General features: G+C 40.9%; 1 protein-coding gene across 4 annotated transcripts in view; it reads left to right on the top strand.

Annotated features, from left to right (window-relative positions):
- The window catches only part of ARHGEF26 (Rho guanine nucleotide exchange factor 26), a 123,468-nt gene that overhangs the window by 13,809 nt on the left and 87,836 nt on the right, over positions 1 to 21,823 (top strand). For 3 of the 4 annotated variants that reach the window (XM_059163714.1, XM_059163713.1, XM_059163711.1), the window contains 2 exons: positions 14,706 to 14,762; positions 18,947 to 19,107. In XM_059163714.1, the coding sequence (XP_059019697.1) occupies positions 14,706 to 14,762; positions 18,947 to 19,107 (218 nt within the window). The remainder of the gene's footprint in view (positions 1 to 14,705; positions 14,763 to 18,946; positions 19,108 to 21,823) is intronic. The other variant, XM_059163712.1, reaches the window with a different exon arrangement.

The following is a 21,823-nucleotide window of genomic DNA, read 5'->3' as shown; positions in this document are numbered from 1 at the left end:
TGGAGCTGAGTAATGAAAGGGCAATTGAATAGTAGATATGGCAATGTTTATGTTCTTAATTCTCCCAAGAGAACAATAGGGTGTGAAATGTGGGTATGTGTGCGCCATGCCCCTAGGGAGGCAGAGTGCAAGAGACAGGTGCTCCAACCAAGTGGGAGGAGATGAGAACAGGGATATTAAATTTTGATTGGCATAACTACAAAAAGTCATTTCAGTCAGAAACCTAGACTTGGGACCCAATACAAAAAGGGTCTTATTATTTCATTGAGCACAAAACCAACAAGAGAGGCTGGCGAAAGATTCCTTCATTCATCTAGAGTTAATGGAGAGCCAGCTCTGTGCTAGATGCTCAGAGACAAACTCCACCTTGGTTCACTTCCTTACAGACACCCTTCATGGTGACACAGATATCAAATAATCACACAAATCAATGACAGAATTAAAACTGTATGAATGCCACGAAGGACGTGTTTGTGCTGCTCTGAGATCCTACGGGGGAGGGCACCTGTCTGGGCAAGGTGCTGTCAACTGATAGATGGTAGCAAAGGAAGAGACATGAGCCGCTATCAGTGGCGTGTCAAGACAGGTGTCTGTCTGGGTGAAGTTGGTGTGGGGCCCAGGGACCGAACTGAGGAGTCCCAGGCAGGGAAACTGTCCTGTATGTAGATCCTCAGGGGTAATGGTGGGTGAGAGGGGTGAAAACAAAATTACTGCAGCTGGAGCTTCTTGCTCTGGTTGGTGGCACTTACTTCCTCACTCCTCCCATCTCTAAATGTTCCAGGCTCCCTAGGCTCCATCTCTGGGGCTCTTACCTCCTGTGCTCGGTTGGTGATCCCCTCCAATCATTTTTTTTTTTTTAAGATTTTATTTATTTATGTGACACAAAGAGAGAGAGAGATCACAAGCAGGCAGAGAGGCAGGCAGAGAGAGAGGGGGAAACAGGCTCCCCACTGAGCAGAGAGCCCGATGCGGGGCTCGATCCCAGGCTCCCGAGATCACGACCTGAGCCAAAGGCAGAGGCTTAACCCACTGAGCTACCCAGGCGCCCTGGTGTTCTCCTCCAATCTTGTGAATTTAAATACATCATATACTCTGGTGACTTCGGAGTTTCTATTTCTAGGCCAGACATTTCCCTGAGTTTTCAGACAAGGGTATCCAGATTCTTTTCTGATATAATGGGCCTCTCAAAGTTAATCTGTCTAAAAGTTTATGTCTGCTGATTTTCTTCTCTCCTGCCCAGACCTGCTTTTCCCACTATACATATATATATATATATTTTTCCTAAGCAAATAACAGCTTCATCTTCCTAGTTGCTAAGGTGAAAAAACCTTGGAATCATTCCTCAGTCTTCTTTTTCTTCCATAACCTTTTCCAATTTGGTACAAATCTGGTTTGCTGCCTTCACCTTCAAAAGTGGATTATCCCCACTGCTTTCCAGCTCAACTCCTGTATCTCCTGGGATCCCTTTACATTTCCTCTCCATGTGGCAATATGGAATTATATTGATTATTTTTTATGCTGTTAAAATATGCTGAGATACTGTCTCTTTGTTTGACTCCCTCAGGTGTTCTCGAGTCCACTTAGAGTAAGGGCCAAGTCTTACAGTGGCCTGGGAGGCTGTGTGATCTGGCTTGATTCCCTTCCTGGACTGATCTCCTGGTTCCTCCTCCATATTGCCCAATGCTCAGTCACTCTGATGTTCCTAGAATATAAGGTGTACTCTGCCCCAGGGCCTTTGCATTTGTGGTCTGCCTAGCGTATAGTAGCTCTTCCTGCAGAGAGCCACATGGTTTTCTTCCTCATCTTCTCCCTAGCACCCCTTTAATATTTTTTATCATTTTCATGACATTAACTCTGTCACATACTGTGTGATTTACTTTTTTGGTTAATTGTCCAACTACTCTGCTGAAATAAAAGCTGCATAAAGGCAGAGGTTTTTGTCCATTGTGTTTCCTCCTATTTCCCTAGGACATGAAACAGTGCTTGACTTATAGTAAGCTTGCAGAAACTATTGGGTGAGTTTATGAATGAATGTATAAATAAATGAATACATGTAGACATCTAATCCCAGAAGTGAAAGTAGTAGAAAGTTACTCAGCAGTGAAAGCAGTGAGGAAGTTTCCTACTCAGAGACCTTTTGGAGGCTGTTTTTTATTTTTATTAAAAAAAAATCTTGAGGGACGCCTGGGTGGCTCAGTTGGTTAAGCAGCTGCCTTCGGCTCAGGTCATGATCCCAGCGTCCTGGGATCGAGTCCCACATCGGGCTCCTTGCTCCGCAGGGAGCCTGCTTCTCCCTCTGACTCTGCCTTCCACTCTGTCTGCCTGTGCTCGCTCTCACTCGCTCTCTGACAAATAAATAAATAAAATCTTTAAAAAAAAAAAATCTTGATTATTGGTTGGCTACATCCTGGATTTAATATACATGTCTTTGATACATTGGGGAATTTGGCATCTTCATAGTTTAAAACTGTGTTAGCCCATGGTAGGTATTGGCTGTTGTGAAATCAATTCAGTAGTAACCTAATTTTTCACTTGGTATTTCTTCTGGGGAGGTCAATGGGAGGCATTCAAGAATGATAGCCTTCTATAGGAATACAGTGCAATTAGGTCAAAGGAGGGAAGGCTGAGTTACTTTGAGCAGTTCTGAATGTGCAAAAAAAGGTCTAAAATACTGAGCTTCGGATTGTGGAAATCATCTATCAGATTCTTGTTTTTACCCTCTCCATCTTAAGATGTGCCCGTGTGGCATCTCCAGGCCTTTAGTCCAGTGGGGAGACTGTTCCTCAAGGCCACATCCACAGAGTGATTTGTTTCCATGATGATTTGAGAAGTCATCACTATAGAAACTATTATTAAATCTTTAAATGCTGGACTTAACATTTAAAATTTCATTTCTCAATTTTTTTTTTTTGATTTATCCAGAATGCTGATAGCCTGTTGATTTTCTACTTTAGTCTGTGCTCTAATGTCTTACGATTATTACTGCATTCATTATCTGAATATCTATTATTTGAAGAGGTGAAGATTACAGAGCCAATGGATAGCTTCTACAGAAGAAGTAGTATTGCCATTGAAAGGAAATGGCAGATTATTTTCCCTTTTGGTGTAAGGGATCAACACAGCCACCCATTCAACTGAAATAACACAAAAATGGAGTGGTTCCCATTTTGAAGCAGCAGGAAATTCTGCTTCAGGTAGTGATATGCGAAGGAGTAGGATTGTTGTTCGCTCAGCTGAGCAAGAGGGATCCCCTATATCCTCATGGGTTCAAGGTCTTGCTAGGAGCAGGCAGTGCAGGGGCTGACTTGCAGAGCTGTAGCTCAGGGACCTGCCTTTGGATCATTATGCTTTTAATTTGTTGACATGCAGTTAAATTGTTGGCCACATATTTGCAGAGGACCTACTGTGCACCAGGGGTTATACTCGGTGATTTCACTACAGTTTATGTGGCCCTTAGGACAATAGCAGGATACCTTGTCTACTTTGTATCAAGGCAGTTGAGACTACACCAGGTTAAATATGGTTTCTCTCCAGCTATTTTTGTTAGGGTTTTGAGATTACCTAGAATGGAGCTGTGGGCTCTGGAAAAGCAGGAACGGTATTTCTCTCTGGTACCTGGCCGATAATGTGTCTTAGCAAGTATTTGCCTGGTGGCTCTCATCTTGCCATGAATTCATTTTCCTTTTTGCTATATCTGTCTTTTCTCCTGAGAGCTCCTGCACATTCTGTTTCTGAGTTCTTGTAACATAGACTTAAGGTTATCTTGCGTGGTCCTACTCACCTCATGTTTTCCTGTCAGCTTCCCTGTGTAAGTACCCAGTTCAGTTTCTTGAGAGAATCCTGTCAGATCAGAGCAGCTCAGCACTTTCCCCCCATTTAATAGGCCACTTAACCAATCTTTGTTGTTTGGCCAGGTGCCTAACTAGCTCTATTCCAGTCAGCTTTAGCCTCCATTATTCAATATTGTGAGAGATGTGGCCCCCTTGGTTGGTTTGTTTTGTGGAGGCCTGAGTAGAACAGTGTTCCTTGTAGGGATCTGTGAGATTGGTTAGCAACATGACTGACCTATCTAGTGTGAATTTGCACCTGGTGGCTGGGGTGTCTGGATGGCTCAGTCCGGTAAGCATCTGCCTTCAGCTTAGGTCATGATGTCAGGGTCCTGGGATTGCCTGACATTGGGCTCTTTGCTCAGGGGGAGCCTGGTTTTCCCTCTCCCTCTGCTGCTTCCCTTGCTAGTGCTCTCTCTCTATCTCAAATAAATAAGTAAAACCTTTAAGAAAAATTTTCACATGGTGGAGTTGGTGTTGGAAACACTGTGTATATCAGAGGCTTAGCAAATGAGCAGCACATTTTACCTTGTAGTCTTTTGTGTGTATATGCATGTGTGTGTGTGTGTGTGTGTGTGTGTGTATCTCAAACAAAAGTTAGAAGTTACCCTTAATACTTGCATTATACTATGATATTTCTGTCTTTTCTGTTTTGTTACATTTCAATAGGTGTTGACCAGAAATTCATGGACGTTATTGTGTAATTCACTTGTAGTTTAGAAAACACTGGTATCTGATTCGTAAATTCATTGGTATTACACTGCGTCGTGGTGGATGTGGCAAACAAAGCAAGCCTAAATCCCAGTACCTGCCCTGTAGGAACTTAGAAGCTGGTTCAGAAGACAATAGAAATGAAACAGCTAAATGGTGTTTCTGAAAGAATGTAGGGTACAGTGCCAAAATGAATGACATAGATAGAAATCACAAAGAGCCGTAAAGATTATGGAAGCTTTCTCTAGGGAGGGTGACTAAAACAAGGTGGGCAGAAGAGTAGGAAATAAAAGCATTGAAAGAATGAAATATGGCTTGAGTGAAGTTCAATGTCTAGGTCAGTGGAAGAACAACAGTAGTAAGTCTTGCCAGTGTCTCAGAATCTCCTCCATACGATAAGATAATCCCTGTCTGATGAAAACTTTGCATGCTTTGTGCATCTAATGTTAAATATCAATTCGCTTTTGGGGCTCAGTCCTTAAAGTGTCTGTCTTTGCCTCAGGTCATGATCCCAGGGTCCTAGGATCCTGGGATCCATTGGGCTCCCTGCTCTATTGGGAGCCTGCGTCTCCCTATCTGACTTCCTCTGCTTGTGTTCCCTCTCTCACTGTCTCTCTCTGTCAGATAAGTAAATATTAAAATTATATATATATAATATGTATTATAAATTTTATTTATATATATATATATATATATAAATATATATATATATATATATATATATATATATCAGTTTGCTTTCTTACCCAATTTTCCAGGACAGGTTTTCCTCAGGTTAGGTTTTTATTGCAAATCTAGGAAATTAACTTTGTTGTCAGTGTTGTTTTAAGTAACTGACTGGTTTGGAGTTGATCATTCCTCTCCATCTGCCACTTGACAAAAACCACAAATAAAAATGGAGTAGCATCCAGACACCCGCATCACGTTCACGAACAGGAACTCCTCTCCTACAAGGGGGGGCACCGCCCTGTTCTGCCCTTGTCAGACCTTGTTGATGTAGGCCTTCCGTAAGTCAGGGGTGCCGAGCTCAGTTACCCCAGTCCTAGCCCAGTCCCCGTTGCCATCACACTTGCACACCTGCCTGGCCTCACCTCATTTTCATCACTGCCTTAGAAGCCACTGTGTGGTTTGGGCTTGTCTGAAATCTGGCTTTCTTATTGCCTCCCTTTCCCTGCTTTACTTCCTTTTTCTGCTGGTGGTCACCTGCCCTGTCTCTAGCTTTCCTTGTGGACAACAACAAAGAAACGCAGGTATTATTGCCATGTTTAAACAATTCCATGTGTTTGCCCTGCTTGCTTTATTCCTTTCTTGAGAAAGGACTTTGAAACCTATTTTAGTTTTTATTAAAAACGAGGCTTTGATTACAAAGCCGAGACATGTCTACTAAGCAAAAATAGTTATCAATAAACATAAAGAATAAAATAAAGATTAGTTGAAATTTCTTCCTCTCCTCATCACTGTTGACATTTTGGTATAGAGCTTTTCAGACAAGGGTGTGTATGTGTGCGTGTGTGTGTGTGTGTATAGAGGTTTTTTTTTTTAAATGTGTGTACATATGGAGGTTTTTTTAAGCAAAAATTCAATAATACAATATTGTCTTATTACACATATTTTCCCCTTAGCAGTGTTGTCAATATCCTTTCATGCCATTAAACCTGGTGTTTTATAGCACATCTTTTTTTCTCTTACCCATGTTGTGAAGTGACTGTTCATGTCATTAAACTTTCTTCATAAGAACTTTTTAAAACCCATATTGTATTTCATCAAATAAGTGGGTGTTTGGTTCTTTTATCCAACTCCCTATTCGGTTTTCAATTTAAAACCCTTAATTTAAAGGTGATTAAATTCTTTAAAACAATCTTTTTGAATTACAGGAGTAAAACAGATAGGTTGTCCTTACTACAACATTAAACACACCAGTTAAGACTGAAATCTGCTTTGGTTTTACCACAATTCCCAATCTCTTCCCCTGTGAACCACTATCAACACTGCTCCTCAGTATTTTATGAAGTGTTCCATTTATTTTTTAATTTTTATTTATTTTTGTTTTAAAGATTTTTTATTTATTTATTTGACAGAGAGAGATCACAAGTAGGCAGAGAGGCAGGCAGAGAGAGAGAGAGAGGAGGAAGCAGGCTCCCTGCTGAGCAGAGAGCCTGATGCGGGGCTCGATCCCAGGACCCTGAGATCATGACCTGAGCCGAAGGCAGCGGCTTAACCCACTGAGCCACCCAGGCGCCCTAAGTGTTCCACTTTTTAAAACTGCTCATCTTTTATTAAATACTTGTAGAGAACTGTCCATCGCTTCTAAAGCCGGTTTCCTTTTCATCCTTTCCACTCCATGTCATTGGCTTTTCATGCCTTTCCTAACTTCATTTTCTTCTCTTTAATTGTTGATAGATAAAGGAAAGCTGCTTCTCTTGCTTATCTGGAGGGGGAGAGGGTGAGGATGTTGGAGTCTGGGCTCAGTAGCCCCACAGGGGAGAGAGAAATGTGCTTAGCAGGAGTAAGGTCAGGACTAATGAACGGGTTAAATCCCAGGGCACCCCACGGACAGTTTAGCTTTCACAGTAGCTGAAGCTGGGAACCCAGTGGGAGATGAAGTGTCTGGGGTATTCAGGAGGAGGGCCACAGTTTAGGGGAAGAATAGCTGCAGATAGCAATTCACAAGTATTAAAAGGCAGTCCTGCCGGGGTGGTTAAGAGCTCACAGACTCTGGGGTGGGGAGCAGGCAGGCCTGGGTTGGAGCCCCAGTTTTACTACTTTGTAGGGCTAATGCTTTAACTCTTCCGTGACTCTGTGTTTTATCTGTAGAGCAGGGATACTGCCAGCTTCCTTGTGGGGTTGCTAAAAGGTTCTGCTGCATGGTAAGCATTTGAAGCAGGGGTAGTTTGAAAAATAAATAAATGAAAGACTGGCAAGAACTCTGTGTCAGGAATTGGCTGATATGGAGAGCTAGCTCTAGCCATAGAGAGGGCTGATTACAATGAAGTAGTGCATGCTTATCTCCTAAATTGTACAAAGGACAACAGTTTATTCTTGTACTTTTAATTACCTGTCTGCTTGTGGTTTGTACTCTCAGCCTCCTATCTGTATTGAAATAATTTGGGTTCATTCAGAAATCCTGGCTCTGTCTGTAGAAGGTGATGCAGGGCATAGGGGAGCAAAAGCCTCAAGCCCCAGCGTGCCCTATCTGAGTTTGCCATTGGTTTAGCAGACCTGAGGTTACCTCCAGGAGGCCGAGAGGGCTGGCTGCTTCTTAAGATCCAAGAACTTTGGCGAGGATTGCAGAATTATGAAAGATCTATTATTATAGATCAAAGGAGGGATCAGTTTTTAGAACAAACAAATTAAGGGATCCCTGGCACAGTAGTTGAGATATTTTTAAAATAATTTTATTAAATGGGACATTGTCTTCTACCTCTCCATTTTTTTTTTAAAGAGTATTTTATCTGTTTACCCATCCCTTCCTGAAAGTATGATACTGTCCTCCTCTTGATCTCATTTATCTGATCTTTGGTGACACAGATCTCTGATCCTTTAGACTCCTGTCCCAAGGAAGCTCATAGCTTAGGAGTGATGTCTCAGGATCTCCTGCCATGGTTGAGTGGGCCTGGAGAGAGCCTACAGGCCTGGTTACAAGGACACTGTTTCTAGATTCTGTCAGATTTTTCATTTTAGGAACTTCAGACATACTCACGGAGAGTGGCTGTTCCCATGTTATTTGCAGTGAAAGGACTCTAGCTCATTTGTAATTCAGGGACTATGTGGGTTGTATTAAGTCTATAGAAAGGACCTTGGAGTGATTGTGTCTCATGGTATAATTTTGCTTGGCAATTCATTCCCTTACCACTTTTGAACTCTTGAGAACAAAAGCCTGGGAGTAGGGAATCACCAGAAAGCATGAATAACCAGCTGATTTCAGCAAGTGGGTAAACTTCAGCAAGTTTAAAGGTCTTAGCTCAAATTGAGTATTCTGTGTACATTAGTGATTTATGGAGCCGGAGTGATCTTGGATTATAAATATCTGATCTAATTTTTAACTAGCTATGTTTCGGAGCCTTTTGGGATGGTCAGTCTTTTGGGACCCTCCCATTCTGGTTTCCCTGGCTGGTGGGGAAACATGGAAAGAGTGTGCCACCCACATGATCTAGAAATGGTATCAGCTCACAGAGGGCCTGAGAATATACCCCACGGAAAATGGTCATCTGCTCGACCCAGAGACTGGTGTCATTAATGTTGGCTCCCTCCCCAGATACTGGACTGGTTCTATTCCATAGATAGAGCCCCAGGTTCTGTAGAAATGTCAGTACTGGGGCTCTGTTTGGGCCTAGAGAACAGGCTCATAACCTATTCCAGAGAGTGAAGTCAAAGGCAAGGAAAACTTTGCGAAGTTTATGGATGTCGTGACACAATTCTCTGCAAGGTGAAAAATCCCATAGCTGAGCTGAATGCAGGAATGGAATTCACTGTCAAAAACCTGCCTGTACCCTCATAGGGTAGTCCTCTAAGAAGTTCAGACTTGCTACATATCAAGAAGCAGCCAGGCGTGAACTGTGGATGGAGTAGTAGCTAATAATTAACTTCTAGCTTTATATGTTTAAGGAGTTTACCCTTTTATCAATTTCAAAAATTTTAGCTCTAACCAGACAATATCATTTTCATAGATGAAGTATCTTATACAGTTCTTTATTAATTTTAGCCAGTTGTCAATCTCCCTCCTGTTTGGTTATGCAAAATATATCCATTACAAAGATCATGAGTGAACAGTTTCAGTACTGATTACAGCAGTACATATATAAGTGTGTGTGTATATATATAATCTATAATTATGAATGTAAAACTATTATAGCATTAGTGAGTTCTCTGCATTCACTGTTTTGATAAGCCACATATATGTTTATATTTTTAACTTATGTTAAAACTATTTAGATGTGGGCTCAGTTCTGTTGTTGTACTTGAATTAACTTTTATCCACTTAAAAGGATGAAGATAGCAACATGTATCGTACTTTCTTTTTAGAGTCTAGAATCTTCCATGGTAGAATTTGAGCACTTTTGTGAATTGGTTAGGTGATACAGAATCAAGAACCCGAAATTGAATCCAGTTCTTATTGCTTCATTAAACTACTTCTGCAGTTCTACTCACTGATGACATTGTTAAGTAAAAAATTTAAATCTGTGAGGAATAAGAAAGCTTGAGTGAAGTTCAAAGAAACCTCTAGAGGCATGTTGCTGTGGCTGTCCATGTGTTCCCAGTTGACCAGAGCTGCCAGTATGAAATAGAGGTTATTAAAATATAGAAGAAGCCTATACAAGTTTAATTTTTTTCATTTAAGGTAGCAAATAGGAATCAGGTGTTAGAAACTGCTGTACTATTTCTTTTTTCTTTTCCATACATGGAGACAAGAGGAACACTTGATGAAGTGTGATAAACTTGATAATTTTTCAGATTCTCGTAGCAAACATGTACAAACTGCAAAAAGCAGGTAAACTTTAAAATTATAGGTGTAAACATATGCTTTCACGCTTTTTTTCCCCCCCTTGGAGAGAAAAAAAAAAAACCTGAGCCTTCCAGTGAGTTAAGTTTACTGATAAGGTTTGCTGTTTTTGAATTAGAAAATTTCTAGAGGTGTTTGCTTTTTTTTTTTTGAGAGTGAGTGAGCCTGGGAGCAGGGATGGGGGAGGGGCAGAGAGAGACTCTTCAGCATGCTTCAGGTTTAGCACACAGCCCAACATGGGGCTGGATCTCAGGATCCTGAGATCATACCGAAATCAAGAGCTGATGCTTAACCAATTAAGCCACCCAGGTACCCTTAGAGGTATTTACCATTAAAAACTTGGCACACAGGGCGCCTGGGTGGCTCAGTGGGTTAAGCCGCTGCCTTTGGCTCGGGTCGTGATCTTGGGGTCCTGGGATTGAGTCCCGCATCGGGCTCTCTGCTCAGCAGGGAGCCTGCTTCCTCCTCTCTCTCTCTCTCTGCCTGCCTCTCTGCCTACTTGTGATCTCTCTGTCAAATAAATAAAATCTTTAAAAACAACAACAACAAAAAAAAAACTTGGCACACAGTTTCCTTTTTTTTTTCCTTCCCTTTCCACCCCCCCATCCCTCCTTTCCTTCCTTGTTTTTTTCTGCTTGATATTTTGCTCCACTGTGTTCATTCTACCCTAATATTCTGTTCTCTGCCTTTTCACCAGCCTCCCTGGGGGCCCTCCTTTGTATCCTTCTACCCGTTTCTTTCTCTGGTTTTGTTTCTCTAAACCGCTCAGTCTCTAAAAGCATCTGGCCTGTTCATGACCTTCTCCATCCAGGCATCTGCTCTCAGGTACTACTTAATTTCGAGTTGAATGTGGACAGAAGTCTCAGGTGGACGTAATGACTCCTCTTGGCTCAGGAGGGAGAAGCTGTCCAGCCTGCCCTGTACAGGGGACAGAAGGGCCGGGAGAGAAGGACGGGCGCTGGAGCCGTGGCGTGGCAGCCGGCCAGCAGGGGCTGGTCTGTCCTAACTCCACAGCCAACGTGTCGTCTCCTCCATTGTTCTGCACATCAGTGTTCTTAGTTATGATCCAAGAACGCTCCTTTCTTTTTCTTTTCTGTCTCTGTAGTTTTACATGGGTTGCTGGTTTCTTATGGATGACTTTTCGGTCAAAGGAGTACTTTATCATTGTTTGTATCAGTATTAATGAAATATGATAATTCTGGGAGTTAGCAATTTGTCTTTTTCAGAACTACCTTTTTCCCCCCTCAAAAAAGAAATTATTTTGTCTGGGGATTTTTTTTTTTTTCCTTCTTCTTCTTAATGGGATAAAGTACTCTTAATCCCTCAGTAAACTCCCTGTCACTTGTGTAGGTCTCTAAGTCCACATGGCCCATTGTCTTTCTCTTAAGATTTTTGGGTCTGAACTCATTAGTAACTCTGGATGACAAGGCCAGTGCAAGGAAATTCTTGCTGGTGATCTCACCTGCAGAGATCGTGGGCATGGCGCCTGGGTATCAATCTGCCAGGACTGTGTGTCAGGAAGGAAATCTGTGAAATTCCTCTTCAGGGTTAACCAAATGGGAGTAGTTCTGAACAGTTTCATTCTTCTGGCTGGTCCCCTCCCTTATTAAAATGGATGAAGAGGCCTTTTTAGCCATGAACTCTTGCTGACAGGCTCACCCCGGGTCAGGATGGTAGGTAAGACTAAGAACATTCCACAGTATGGGTGGATGAAAAAGAACATATGGAGACTTGATACAGGCCTGGCATTAGAAGGTATTTTAGTAATGATTGCCCAACCCTAGAAATGGAGTGCCTCTTGCAGAGAACAGGGCTCCCTCAGCCACCTGGGGCATGTGAGTGATGCAGTTGGCTGGGGTTCCGACTCCTGCTTTTAGCTCAGGCCATAGTCTCAGGGTCATGGGATCAGGCGCTGCATGGGGCTCTGCGCACAGTGGGGAGTCTGCTTAGGACTCTGTCTCCTTCTCCCTCTGTCTCTGCCCCCACTTTCTTTTTCTCTAAAATATATAAACCTTAGAGAGAGAGTGTGTATGGGCTCTGGAGTTAGATAGGCATAGATGCAAATCCTTCCCTCACTACTTGTTAGCTGTGTGATCTTAGATCTTAAGCCTCACTTATTATCCCCACCTGAATTGGGGTAAGGATAGTATTGACTTTCGTGAGTTTTTAGTAGGATTCAATGGGAAAGGGGATGTAAAAATACTTACCACACATTTAGGCACACAGTAAATGTTCCATAAATGATCGCTGATTTTACCACTGATTTAGGACTCTTTCTACACTACTGTACTACTTTCTGTTCTTTTCTGAAAGTTAGGTTAGAGACCATATCATATATCCTCATTTCCATGACAGCACGATGTAGGGCCCTATGCTCCTATAGTCTTCAAACTAAGGTTTACACCACAGGGGATTCATGAAGACCATGCAAAGTGGACAGGGATCATTTTAAGGATATATTTTTTCAATCTTTATGTTCCGGGTATCTTCCTTTCCAAAACTGAGACTGCGTCTGCTCAGTGTTACCCCCAGAGTTTTTTCCAGTCTCCTCTTACATTTGTCCTTTTTACAGTTTTACTGAAAAAAGATGTTCCTCTTACCCATCTCAAATCTTAGTGTGGTGCCTTGTTCCAAGGTGCCAGTCCACTGGGGTACAAGATATGGGGGGTCAATTTAAAATACTGGTTTCCATGAAGCCTCTTAACAAAGCCACTACAACCCTTCACCTTACTAGAGTTTTCATTCTTAGTAAAATTTACTTTTAGAGACTGATGCATTAAAATCTGAAGTTATTGTGTTATTTTGGTCACAGTTTATTAATGATATTCGTGGTGATCATATAATCCAGAAGAGTCTCTTTTATACTTAGCTCAGTAGTCACAGGAAATTTTAGAAAATTGAGTTGAAAAATATATTTTGCATCAGGGTATGCTAGGGTGATTAACAAGATAACCTAACAGATAGAATTACATTAGGAAATTTTGGAGGAAAATTTTGACATAGAAATGTGATTTCTAAGGAGAAAGAAGAGGAATCTCCAGCTGTTATGGGAAGCATATTTATTTTTAAATGGAGGATGGTAGATACCAGATCTCTGTGCCTTTTTTTTTTTTTAAAGATTTTTATTTATTTATTTTGAAAGAGAGAGAGACAGAGTGAGAGAGAGCACAAGAGGGGAGGTCAGAGGGAGAAGCAGACTCACCATGAAGCTGAGAGCCTGATGTGGGGACTCGATCCCAGAAGTCTGGGACCATGACCTGAGCGGAAGGCAGACGCTCAACCAACTGAGCCACCCAGGCGCCCAGATCGCTGTGCTTTTTAAAAGTGTTTGAAGACCTGCATTATATTTTATTGTTATTAGTTTCTCACAAAAGGGGAGAACTCTCCCCTTTCATGCTGTTCTGTTAAGCACAGAATTTAATCGGTCAGTATTTTATGTATGCCTTACCTTCTGCTAATTTAATCTTCAGCTGAAAAACAGGAGTATCTTTCATGTGCCAGACTCAGTGCCAGGTATACCAGAAGACACACCAGACCCTGCCTTCATGGAGTTCATGGAGCCTCCACTCTGGTTTAGAAGCTGAATCATGTGCAGCACCTGGGTGTCTTAGTCGGTCAAGCACCTGCCTCCGACTTGGGTCATGATGCCAGGGTCCTGGAATCGAGTACCACCACATCAGGCTCCCTGCTCAGTGGGGAGTCTGCTCCTTATCTCCCTCTGCCCCTTCCCCAGCTTGTGTGTCTGTGCATGCACACACTCTCTCTCTCACAAATGAATAAAATCTTAAAAAAAAAAAAAGTTGAATAATGGTAGGCACTGTAGTAATCAAATAAAAATGTGTGGTAATTTAGGTAGAGCTTGCAGTGATTCAGCCAGTGGTCCAACTGTGTTACTCCAAGTACGGTACTGGTGTTCTTGGTTCTTGTGGGTATTGGTGTTTCTCCAAAGACTATCAGGTTAACATCCTTCTTTGCCAAATTGATCAATTAATTTTGAGAGAGAGAGAGCATGTGAGCCAGTGTGGGAGGCAGAGGGAAAGGGAGAGAGAGAATCTCAAGCAGACTCCTGGCTGAGTGCAGAATCTGATACAGGGCTCAGGACACTGAGATCATGACCTGAGCAGAAATCAAGAGTCCTTCTGGTGTTCAAAGGACTGAACCACCCAGGCGTTCTCTTCTTTGTCAGTTGTCACTGTACTGAAAAGAATGCTGAAACTGGGACAAAGGGGTCTTTTTTTCCTGTTTGCTTGGGTTGCTATGGCAAGCACAGGTATTCCATGGAGTCTGGGTGAAAAATAGTGTGATCCAATGTGTGATCCAGGGCAGTAAAGTCTCAGGAGGGGTGGCTTTACTTTCTTTATTGTTAGATTTCTTCATTTATGGTTTGGGAATTTTTTTGATAAGCATTTTAGAAATATCTAGACCTAAGACTAGGACAGATTAGCACAACCTGATGAGATAATGTTCTAGACATTTTGCAGTTCTTTTGTGTTGATGCTAATTTATTATTGTGATTAAATATTGAGGGGCCCCCAAATTAATATGTGCTGAATTCACACATTTTGCATAATTTCCTATAATTCATTTCTCAAAGGGCATGGAGTTATGTGTTACATAATAAGTTGTTGAAGTAAATGAGCTCAACTTTATTTTGCTTTTTCCTGTAGGTGAAAAGAAATGGATTATCACAGACAGTTAGTCAAGAGGAAAGAAAGAGGCAGGAGGTATGTTTTCTACTGAGCAGATACTTTTAAAGCTCCAAAGAGTGAGTGTTTTCACCTACTGTGTGCACTGGGTCAGGGTTTTCTTTTGAAAACTTATTCATTTTGTTCTTTTTGCATAAGAGGTATGTGTTCATTGTCAAATAAAACTACATCTAAGAACCAGGAAAGAAAACTTAAAACACCTTAATGTCATTTTAGCTTAAACAACAAAGCCCCTAGTCGAGGTGTTGAAACTGGAAGAAATATGTTGAAAAATGAAAGAGATATTAGATCCCAGATTGAAACAGGATATTAGTGGGAAAACTGGTGAAATCTGAGTAAAGTATGTACGTTTGTCTACAGATAAAATGTAATGTACCATGGTTATGTCATGTGCCCTGGTTAGGGGAAGCTGGATGAAGAAATAAGAGCTCTGTTCCCTCTTTGCAAGATTTCAATAAATCTTAAATTATACCAAAATAAAGGTATACCTAATAAAAAATAAAACAGATAGTAATAGGATTATATAACTTGAAGTTTAAATAAATGCTGTTTAGGGAAATTACTCATTGTAATAAGGTAGTGAAATTCTAAAAACACTTTTCTCCTGTTTGCATATTATTACGTTTATGTGTATACATGCCTGTAAATTGCACAAAGGACATGCACTATATTTTTATTTTATTGGCATGAAATAACAAAAAATAAGGGGAACTTATACTGTCATTTTTTGTTTAAGTTTAAAAAAACAGAATAGGGGGCGCCTGGGTGGCTCAGTGGGTTAAGCCGCTGCCTTTGGCTCAGGTCATGATCCCAGCGTCCTGGGATCGAGTCCCACATCCGGCTCTCTGCTCAGCGGGGAGCCTGCTTCCTCCTCTCTCTCTGCCTGCCTCTCCGTCTACTTGTGATTTCTGTCTGTCAAATAAATAAATAAAATCTTTAAAAAAAAAAAAAAAACCAGAATAGTATATAATATTGGTGTACCCATCACTGAGAATTAACAAATGTATTACATTTATAATTTTTTCCTCATATTTTTTAAAGAAAACAAGACTTTCAGTAAAGTAGAAGTCCTATGTTCTCCTTGGTGCTTTTTCCTTCCTTACCTCCTCAGAGGCAACTATAATTATGAATTGATGTGTACCTGTCCAATCTGTGTTTGTTTGTTTGTTTGTTTGTTTTAAGAATTTATTTTTTTATTTGAGGGAGAGAGAGAGAGAGAATGCACAAGTGGCAGGGAGGGGCAGGGGGAGAAGCAGACACCCTACTGAGCAGGGAGCCTGATGCAGGGCTCAATCCCAGGTCCCTGAGATCATGACCTGAGCCAAAGGCAGACACTTAATCGACTGAGCCACCCAGGCGCCCCTCAATCTGTGCTTTAAAATTATGTATTACATATATTTATGTACATATTTTTGTGTGAATATGTGAGCATTAAAATGTAGATGAGTGATGATTCTGAATATATTTTTTCTTTACTTTTGCCACTCAGCCGTTTTGGGATTTATCTATGTTAATATATATTAATCCAGATCATTCATTCAGCCCACCATATAGTATTCCACCTTAAATACCACCTTAAAAAAATCTTTTGTCCAAATTTTACACAGTAGGTGGTATGTTTTTTTCTTCATTGTTAACACTGCAGCATAAATAATGTTTGTGGACCAATTCAAGAGCTACTCCAGGGTCCTAATCCCTGTATTCTTTTAAACCTTTTCTATTTTGAGCATACTCATTTCCTTTATATTTTGGAAATATTCAGATTTGTGATATTAAAAAATACTAATAATGGCAGCAAATCAAACTTTATGGTTCCTTTCTATTCCTGTATAGCTGTTTTTAGAAAGTTAGACTCAGTTTGCTTTTAAGTAGTTGACGGCTCTATTTTAGGATGCTTTAACAGTTATTACAGTTAAATCTATTAATTTAAACTACTACTTAATCATTTTTTCATGTGATCTGTTCTATGTAGTTCTTGCAGTCTTTCTGTTTAAATCTTAGTGTTTTGCATTTGATTACAAAAGCCTTTGCTTTTGAAAATATTTTGTCATTCGGGGTGTCATAACTATCAACAACGTGACATCCACTGTTTTTGGTCAGGAAGCGACCGTTTCCTTCAGTTTGCACTACATTTCCCAGGGATAATTGTGTTTATTGGATAGAATTATACAAGATACAGGTCAAGTGAGACTCTTCATGTTCTTACCCTTTACTCATTAGATGATTATATCATTTAAGTCCCTGGAACATGACTGAGGCTAGACTAGCACATTTAAATAAGACTTCCTTTAAAGCTTGTGGATGCTGAAATGGAGATGAACATTGAGACTGGCACCATTAACCTGACCTTCAAAATATGGACCACTTACCAGCAGCTAGGGGGTCCACTTGGCTGTGCCTGCTTGCCCCCACCCAGCTTCAGCCATAGCACTGGGACTTATGGGAAGAACCTCCTGTGCCTTCTGGGCCAAGGGCTTGAGGGGGGAAGAGACCTGGAGGCCAAGGGGAAGATCACAGTGTTACCAGGAAGAGATCTAGGAAGGATGTGACTCTCCAGCCTGCGAGGGTATTGACCATGCCTGCCTAAAGAGGAATCCCTGTTTTGCCATTCTTGGAGGATTTGAAGTTGAATCTGTTAGGGAGCTAGGTGAATTCCTTACCCAGGGCGTTGGTGCCTACATATGTGGGTTGGCTTTTTATCTTTTTTTTTTTTTAAAGATTTTATTTATTTATTTGACAGACAGAGATCACAAGTAGGCAGAGAGGCAGGCAGAGGGAGAGAGGGGGAAGCAGGCTCCCCGCTGAGTAGAGAGCCTTGATGCAGGGCTCGATCCCAGGATGCTGGGATCATGACCTGAGCTGAAGACAGAGGCTTTAACCTACTGAGCTACCCGGGTGCCCCAGGCTTTTTAACATTAATGAACACTTATCAGGTAAATGACTGTGTGCCTGACACCACGCATTTCTGCAGAGGGTCCTTCACTCCTTGAGATAGTGACGGGAGCAGAGCAGGTGTCTTGTTAAATGAACAGAATCACTTTCAGTTGTATGAGCTTAATGTAAAAAAATTCCTGTGCCTGATAACCTTTTGAGGATAGATACAGTCAGGCTCTTCTGCTACACCCAGACTCTTCGCTATAATTGACTGCAAATTTGTTGGATTAAAATATGGGTTAGATGATCCAAAGGGGCACGTGTACTTGAATGTTTATAGCAGCAATGTCCACAATAGCCAAACTATGGAAAGAACCTAGATGTCCATCAACAGATGAATGGATCAAGAAGATGTGGTATATATACACAATGGAATACTATGCAGCCATCAAAAGAAATGAAATCTTGCCATTTGCGACAACATGGATGGAACTAGAGCGTAACATGCTTAGCGAAATAAGTCAGGCGGAGAAAGACAACTATCATATGATCTCCCTGATATGAGGAAGTGGTGTTGCAACATGGGGGCTTAAGTGGGTACGAGAAGAATAAATGAAGGAAGATGGGATTGGGAGGGAGACAAACCATAAGTGACTCTTAATCTCACAAAACAAACTGAGGGTTGCTGAGGGGAGGGGGTTTGGGAGAAGGGGGTGATATTATGGACATTGGGGAGGGTATGTGCTTTGGTGAGTGCTGTGAAGTGTGTAAACCTGGTGATTCACAGACCTGTACCACTGGGGATAAAAATACATGTTTATAAAAAATAAAAAATTATATTAAAAAATATATATATGGGTTAGAGAAGGGGAGCCTGCTTAGGAGGAGAGCGAAGAAATGTATTTGTGAAAATGTTCTTGGGATTCCAAGTGATGTCTATAAATCCTTCGTGTCCCAGAGCAGCATACTTTGAAAACAGACCTGGAAGAGATGACCTCAAAGGTTAATTAATGTCACAGTGAGGTTTTATGACGTTCTCTAGCTTTCCTTCCATATATTCTACCCCTTGACAAAGCATGACCTCAGGATGCAGTCTCAGGTCACCGAAATGCTTTCGCTTTTTCATTTTTACACTGTGGACAGTGACTCTATTTCTTGAGGTTTATGTGCCTTAGATGAAAAAGACAGTAGTTTGGTGAGGCATTTTTCTTCATGCTTATCTTTTTGTGCTTTTCAAGATATGTTATTTTTATAGGAGAATTATGAAAGCTACATTTAGTTCTTCAATCACAGTAATTAATAATACATTTCTTTTTCCTTCATACCAGGCTATCTTTGAAGTCATATCCTCTGAACATTCCTATTTACTCAGCTTGGAGATTTTGATACGAATGTTTAAAAATTCTAAAGAACTGAGTGAAACAATGACCAAAACAGAGAGTCACCATCTTTTCTCCAACATTACAGATGTCTGTGAGGCAAGCAAAAAGTAAGTTCATCTTAGTTGGCCTTTGGTCAAGCTGAGACCTTCCTTACTAACAAACATCTATGTTATCTCAAAGGGAAGACCCTTAGAAATATGAGGTCTCTCATTGATTTGGTTGGATTTTGTCTTGATCCCTTGAAATAAAGTTCAAGATATGTTTTGGGTTGTTGATGTATAGACGGATGGCAGGTGTGTAATGAATTGTCACCACAGACAGTTACATCTGAGGTTTCTCACTCCTTCCGTGTCCCTGCCTCTTCTCCTCACACTTGTCCTCTTCTTCCTTTTAAATTATTTGGGTTTTAGAGGGGAAGGGGTCAGGGGGATGAGTGAGCCTGGTGGTGGGTTTTAAGGAGGGCACATATTGCATGGAGCACTGGAAACAATGAATCTTGGAACACTACATCAAAAACTAATTATGTACTGTATGGTGACTTACATAACATAATAAAAGAAGAGTAAAAAAATAAAAAAATAAAATAAAATAAAATATATGGATAATAGAACAACCCTTGGTTGTGAGGGAAAATAACTCATGGTATTTAAAATAACTCATTGTATTCAAATACAAAAATTATTTTTGTTTACATTTTCATATTTTTTGTTCATCTATGTAAATATTATTTTGAAAATGTAGTTACAGTGACTATCATGGTTACCTTAGGTTTTCCCTATCTAACATTCCATAAGTACCATTTGAGGTGAATTTTCATTATCAGTTTTAATAAGTGTAGGAATCTCAGTTTATATACCAGTAGTGAGCTCTTATATTCTTCTGAGTGAACCACAGAGCCGATATGGGAACCCTTTGCCATCAGTGTGATCCATCTAAGTGGCTATTTTGGTAGAACAAAGTAGTCGAATATTGGCAATTTTATATCATTGGGTCAAAGTTGCCTTTACCATATAATCAGTGAAGCTGAAGCTTCAAGGTTTCTCACTTGCAAAGGTACCTCTTAAATATTTGCTTTTGTGCCTCATTTCTTTCTTGGTGGGCCTGCATATTGTACAAGCCCTACGGCCACGAAAATTGGATCTGTCCCAGAGGTGAGTATCTAGAAGTATTTTGCAAATTTGGACCTTGCTTATTTGTCACATGAGGGCAGAGCCAAGCAGTCAGGAATGATAACATATTCCTGCCTGCTGGCTCCATCACCGTGTGCAGGTAGACCTAACTTTTGAACTTACAAGATAGAACATTCATGGCAAACATGTTAACATGTCAGTTGGGGCTACTTCAGAGAGCTGGGGTTTGTGGTCAGATCAACGAGATCTTCAGATTTCCACGAAGCCAGCTTCCACTACAGGAGGAGATACTGGCAATCTTGATATTGACATGGATACTTAAAAATACATGGTCAGAGGACCCACTGGGCCTTCGGGAACACTGGTGGCCCATACTACCACTTGGGATTCCTTGTTTAGAAGCTGGGTTGTTCCTTGTGTTCAGCCTACTGGTCCTTTTGGTACCAGTCTTTCTAGTTTCAGTAAGAGAAATGAAAATCTCTTTTCTCCCTCCGTGAAGAGGTCAGAACAAGAGGCTTCAATGATATGTCCCTTTTTGAAATGTATTCTGATTTCAGAAGGAGTCTCTTTCGTTTAAACTTGTACTTTGGTTGACCTACAGAAGCAAAGCTCTGTATTAGATACACAGCTATCAAGAATTTTTACTGTTTTGATAACTATAAAATGTAAGTCATGATTTTAATGAGAATATGTTTTCAAAAAACCACAGTGGCATGTTTTTCCGCTGCTACGAAATTGTGCTTTGAATTGTGTGCGCATGTCAGCTTCTTACAGTGTACACATGACTCCAGAGAAGGCCTTTCATTAATTCCATTGTAACGTAACCACAGTTCTTGAACAGAGGCTGACTTGGGTCCTTAAGGCTTTGGGCCCTGACAGCACGGCTTGTCCATCAGTGTGGTTCATGGGTGCATGGCCTTGAATAGTCACTTCTTCTTTTGGTAGTTGGTTGATCTTGAGCAGGTTGCTAACCCTCACCCCCTGAAGTATTTACCAAATAGGGATTGAAAAAAATCCATGCCTGGTTAACCTTGAAATAACTAATTTAAATTATAGATTAAAATTTTATGATCTTAATTGTAATCTTTTACAAAATTCAGAAGACTCTCAAAATTCAGGAGACTCTCAAGTGATAACTACTTGATGTGCTACCCCCCAAAAGAATTTCCAGTCAGAAGAAAATGCCACATAAAATGTTGAATAAAGCAAATGATGGGTGTTTAAATTAGTGATTACAGGGGCGCCTGGGTGGCTCAGTGGGTTAAAGCCTCTGCCTTCAGCTCAGGTCATGATCCCAGGATCCTGGGATAGAGCTCTGCATGGGCTCTCTGCTCAGCAGGGAGCCTGCTTCCTCCTCTCTCTCTGCCTGCCTCTCTGTCTATTTGTGACCTCTCTCTCTGTCAAAAAAAAAAAAAAAAAAAAAAAAAACAAACCACCAACTTTAAATTAGTGATTACAGAGGCATTAGCATGGCATTGTTCAAGGTGGCATAGTGAAGACTACGTTCATTGTTGTACTTTCCCCTAAGGAAAAACTAGCCAGAAAGGATGGGATATTTAGAATAGAGTGAGGTCAGAAAACGCTCGATATTCAGCTTTGTGGATTCAACAGTGTGACATCTGGTCCCCTTTATAGTGGCTCGGGGTCTTCACTGCTTGCTGATGAATAACATTGAGAAGGCTTTCTGTGTAAG

Source organism: Mustela lutreola, chromosome 2 (genome assembly GCF_030435805.1).
Source record: "Mustela lutreola isolate mMusLut2 chromosome 2, mMusLut2.pri, whole genome shotgun sequence".
Classification (NCBI taxonomy): Eukaryota; Metazoa; Chordata; class Mammalia; order Carnivora; family Mustelidae; genus Mustela; species Mustela lutreola.
Note: the sequence above shows the minus strand (reverse complement) of the source record. Positions and strands in the feature narration are given on the sequence as shown.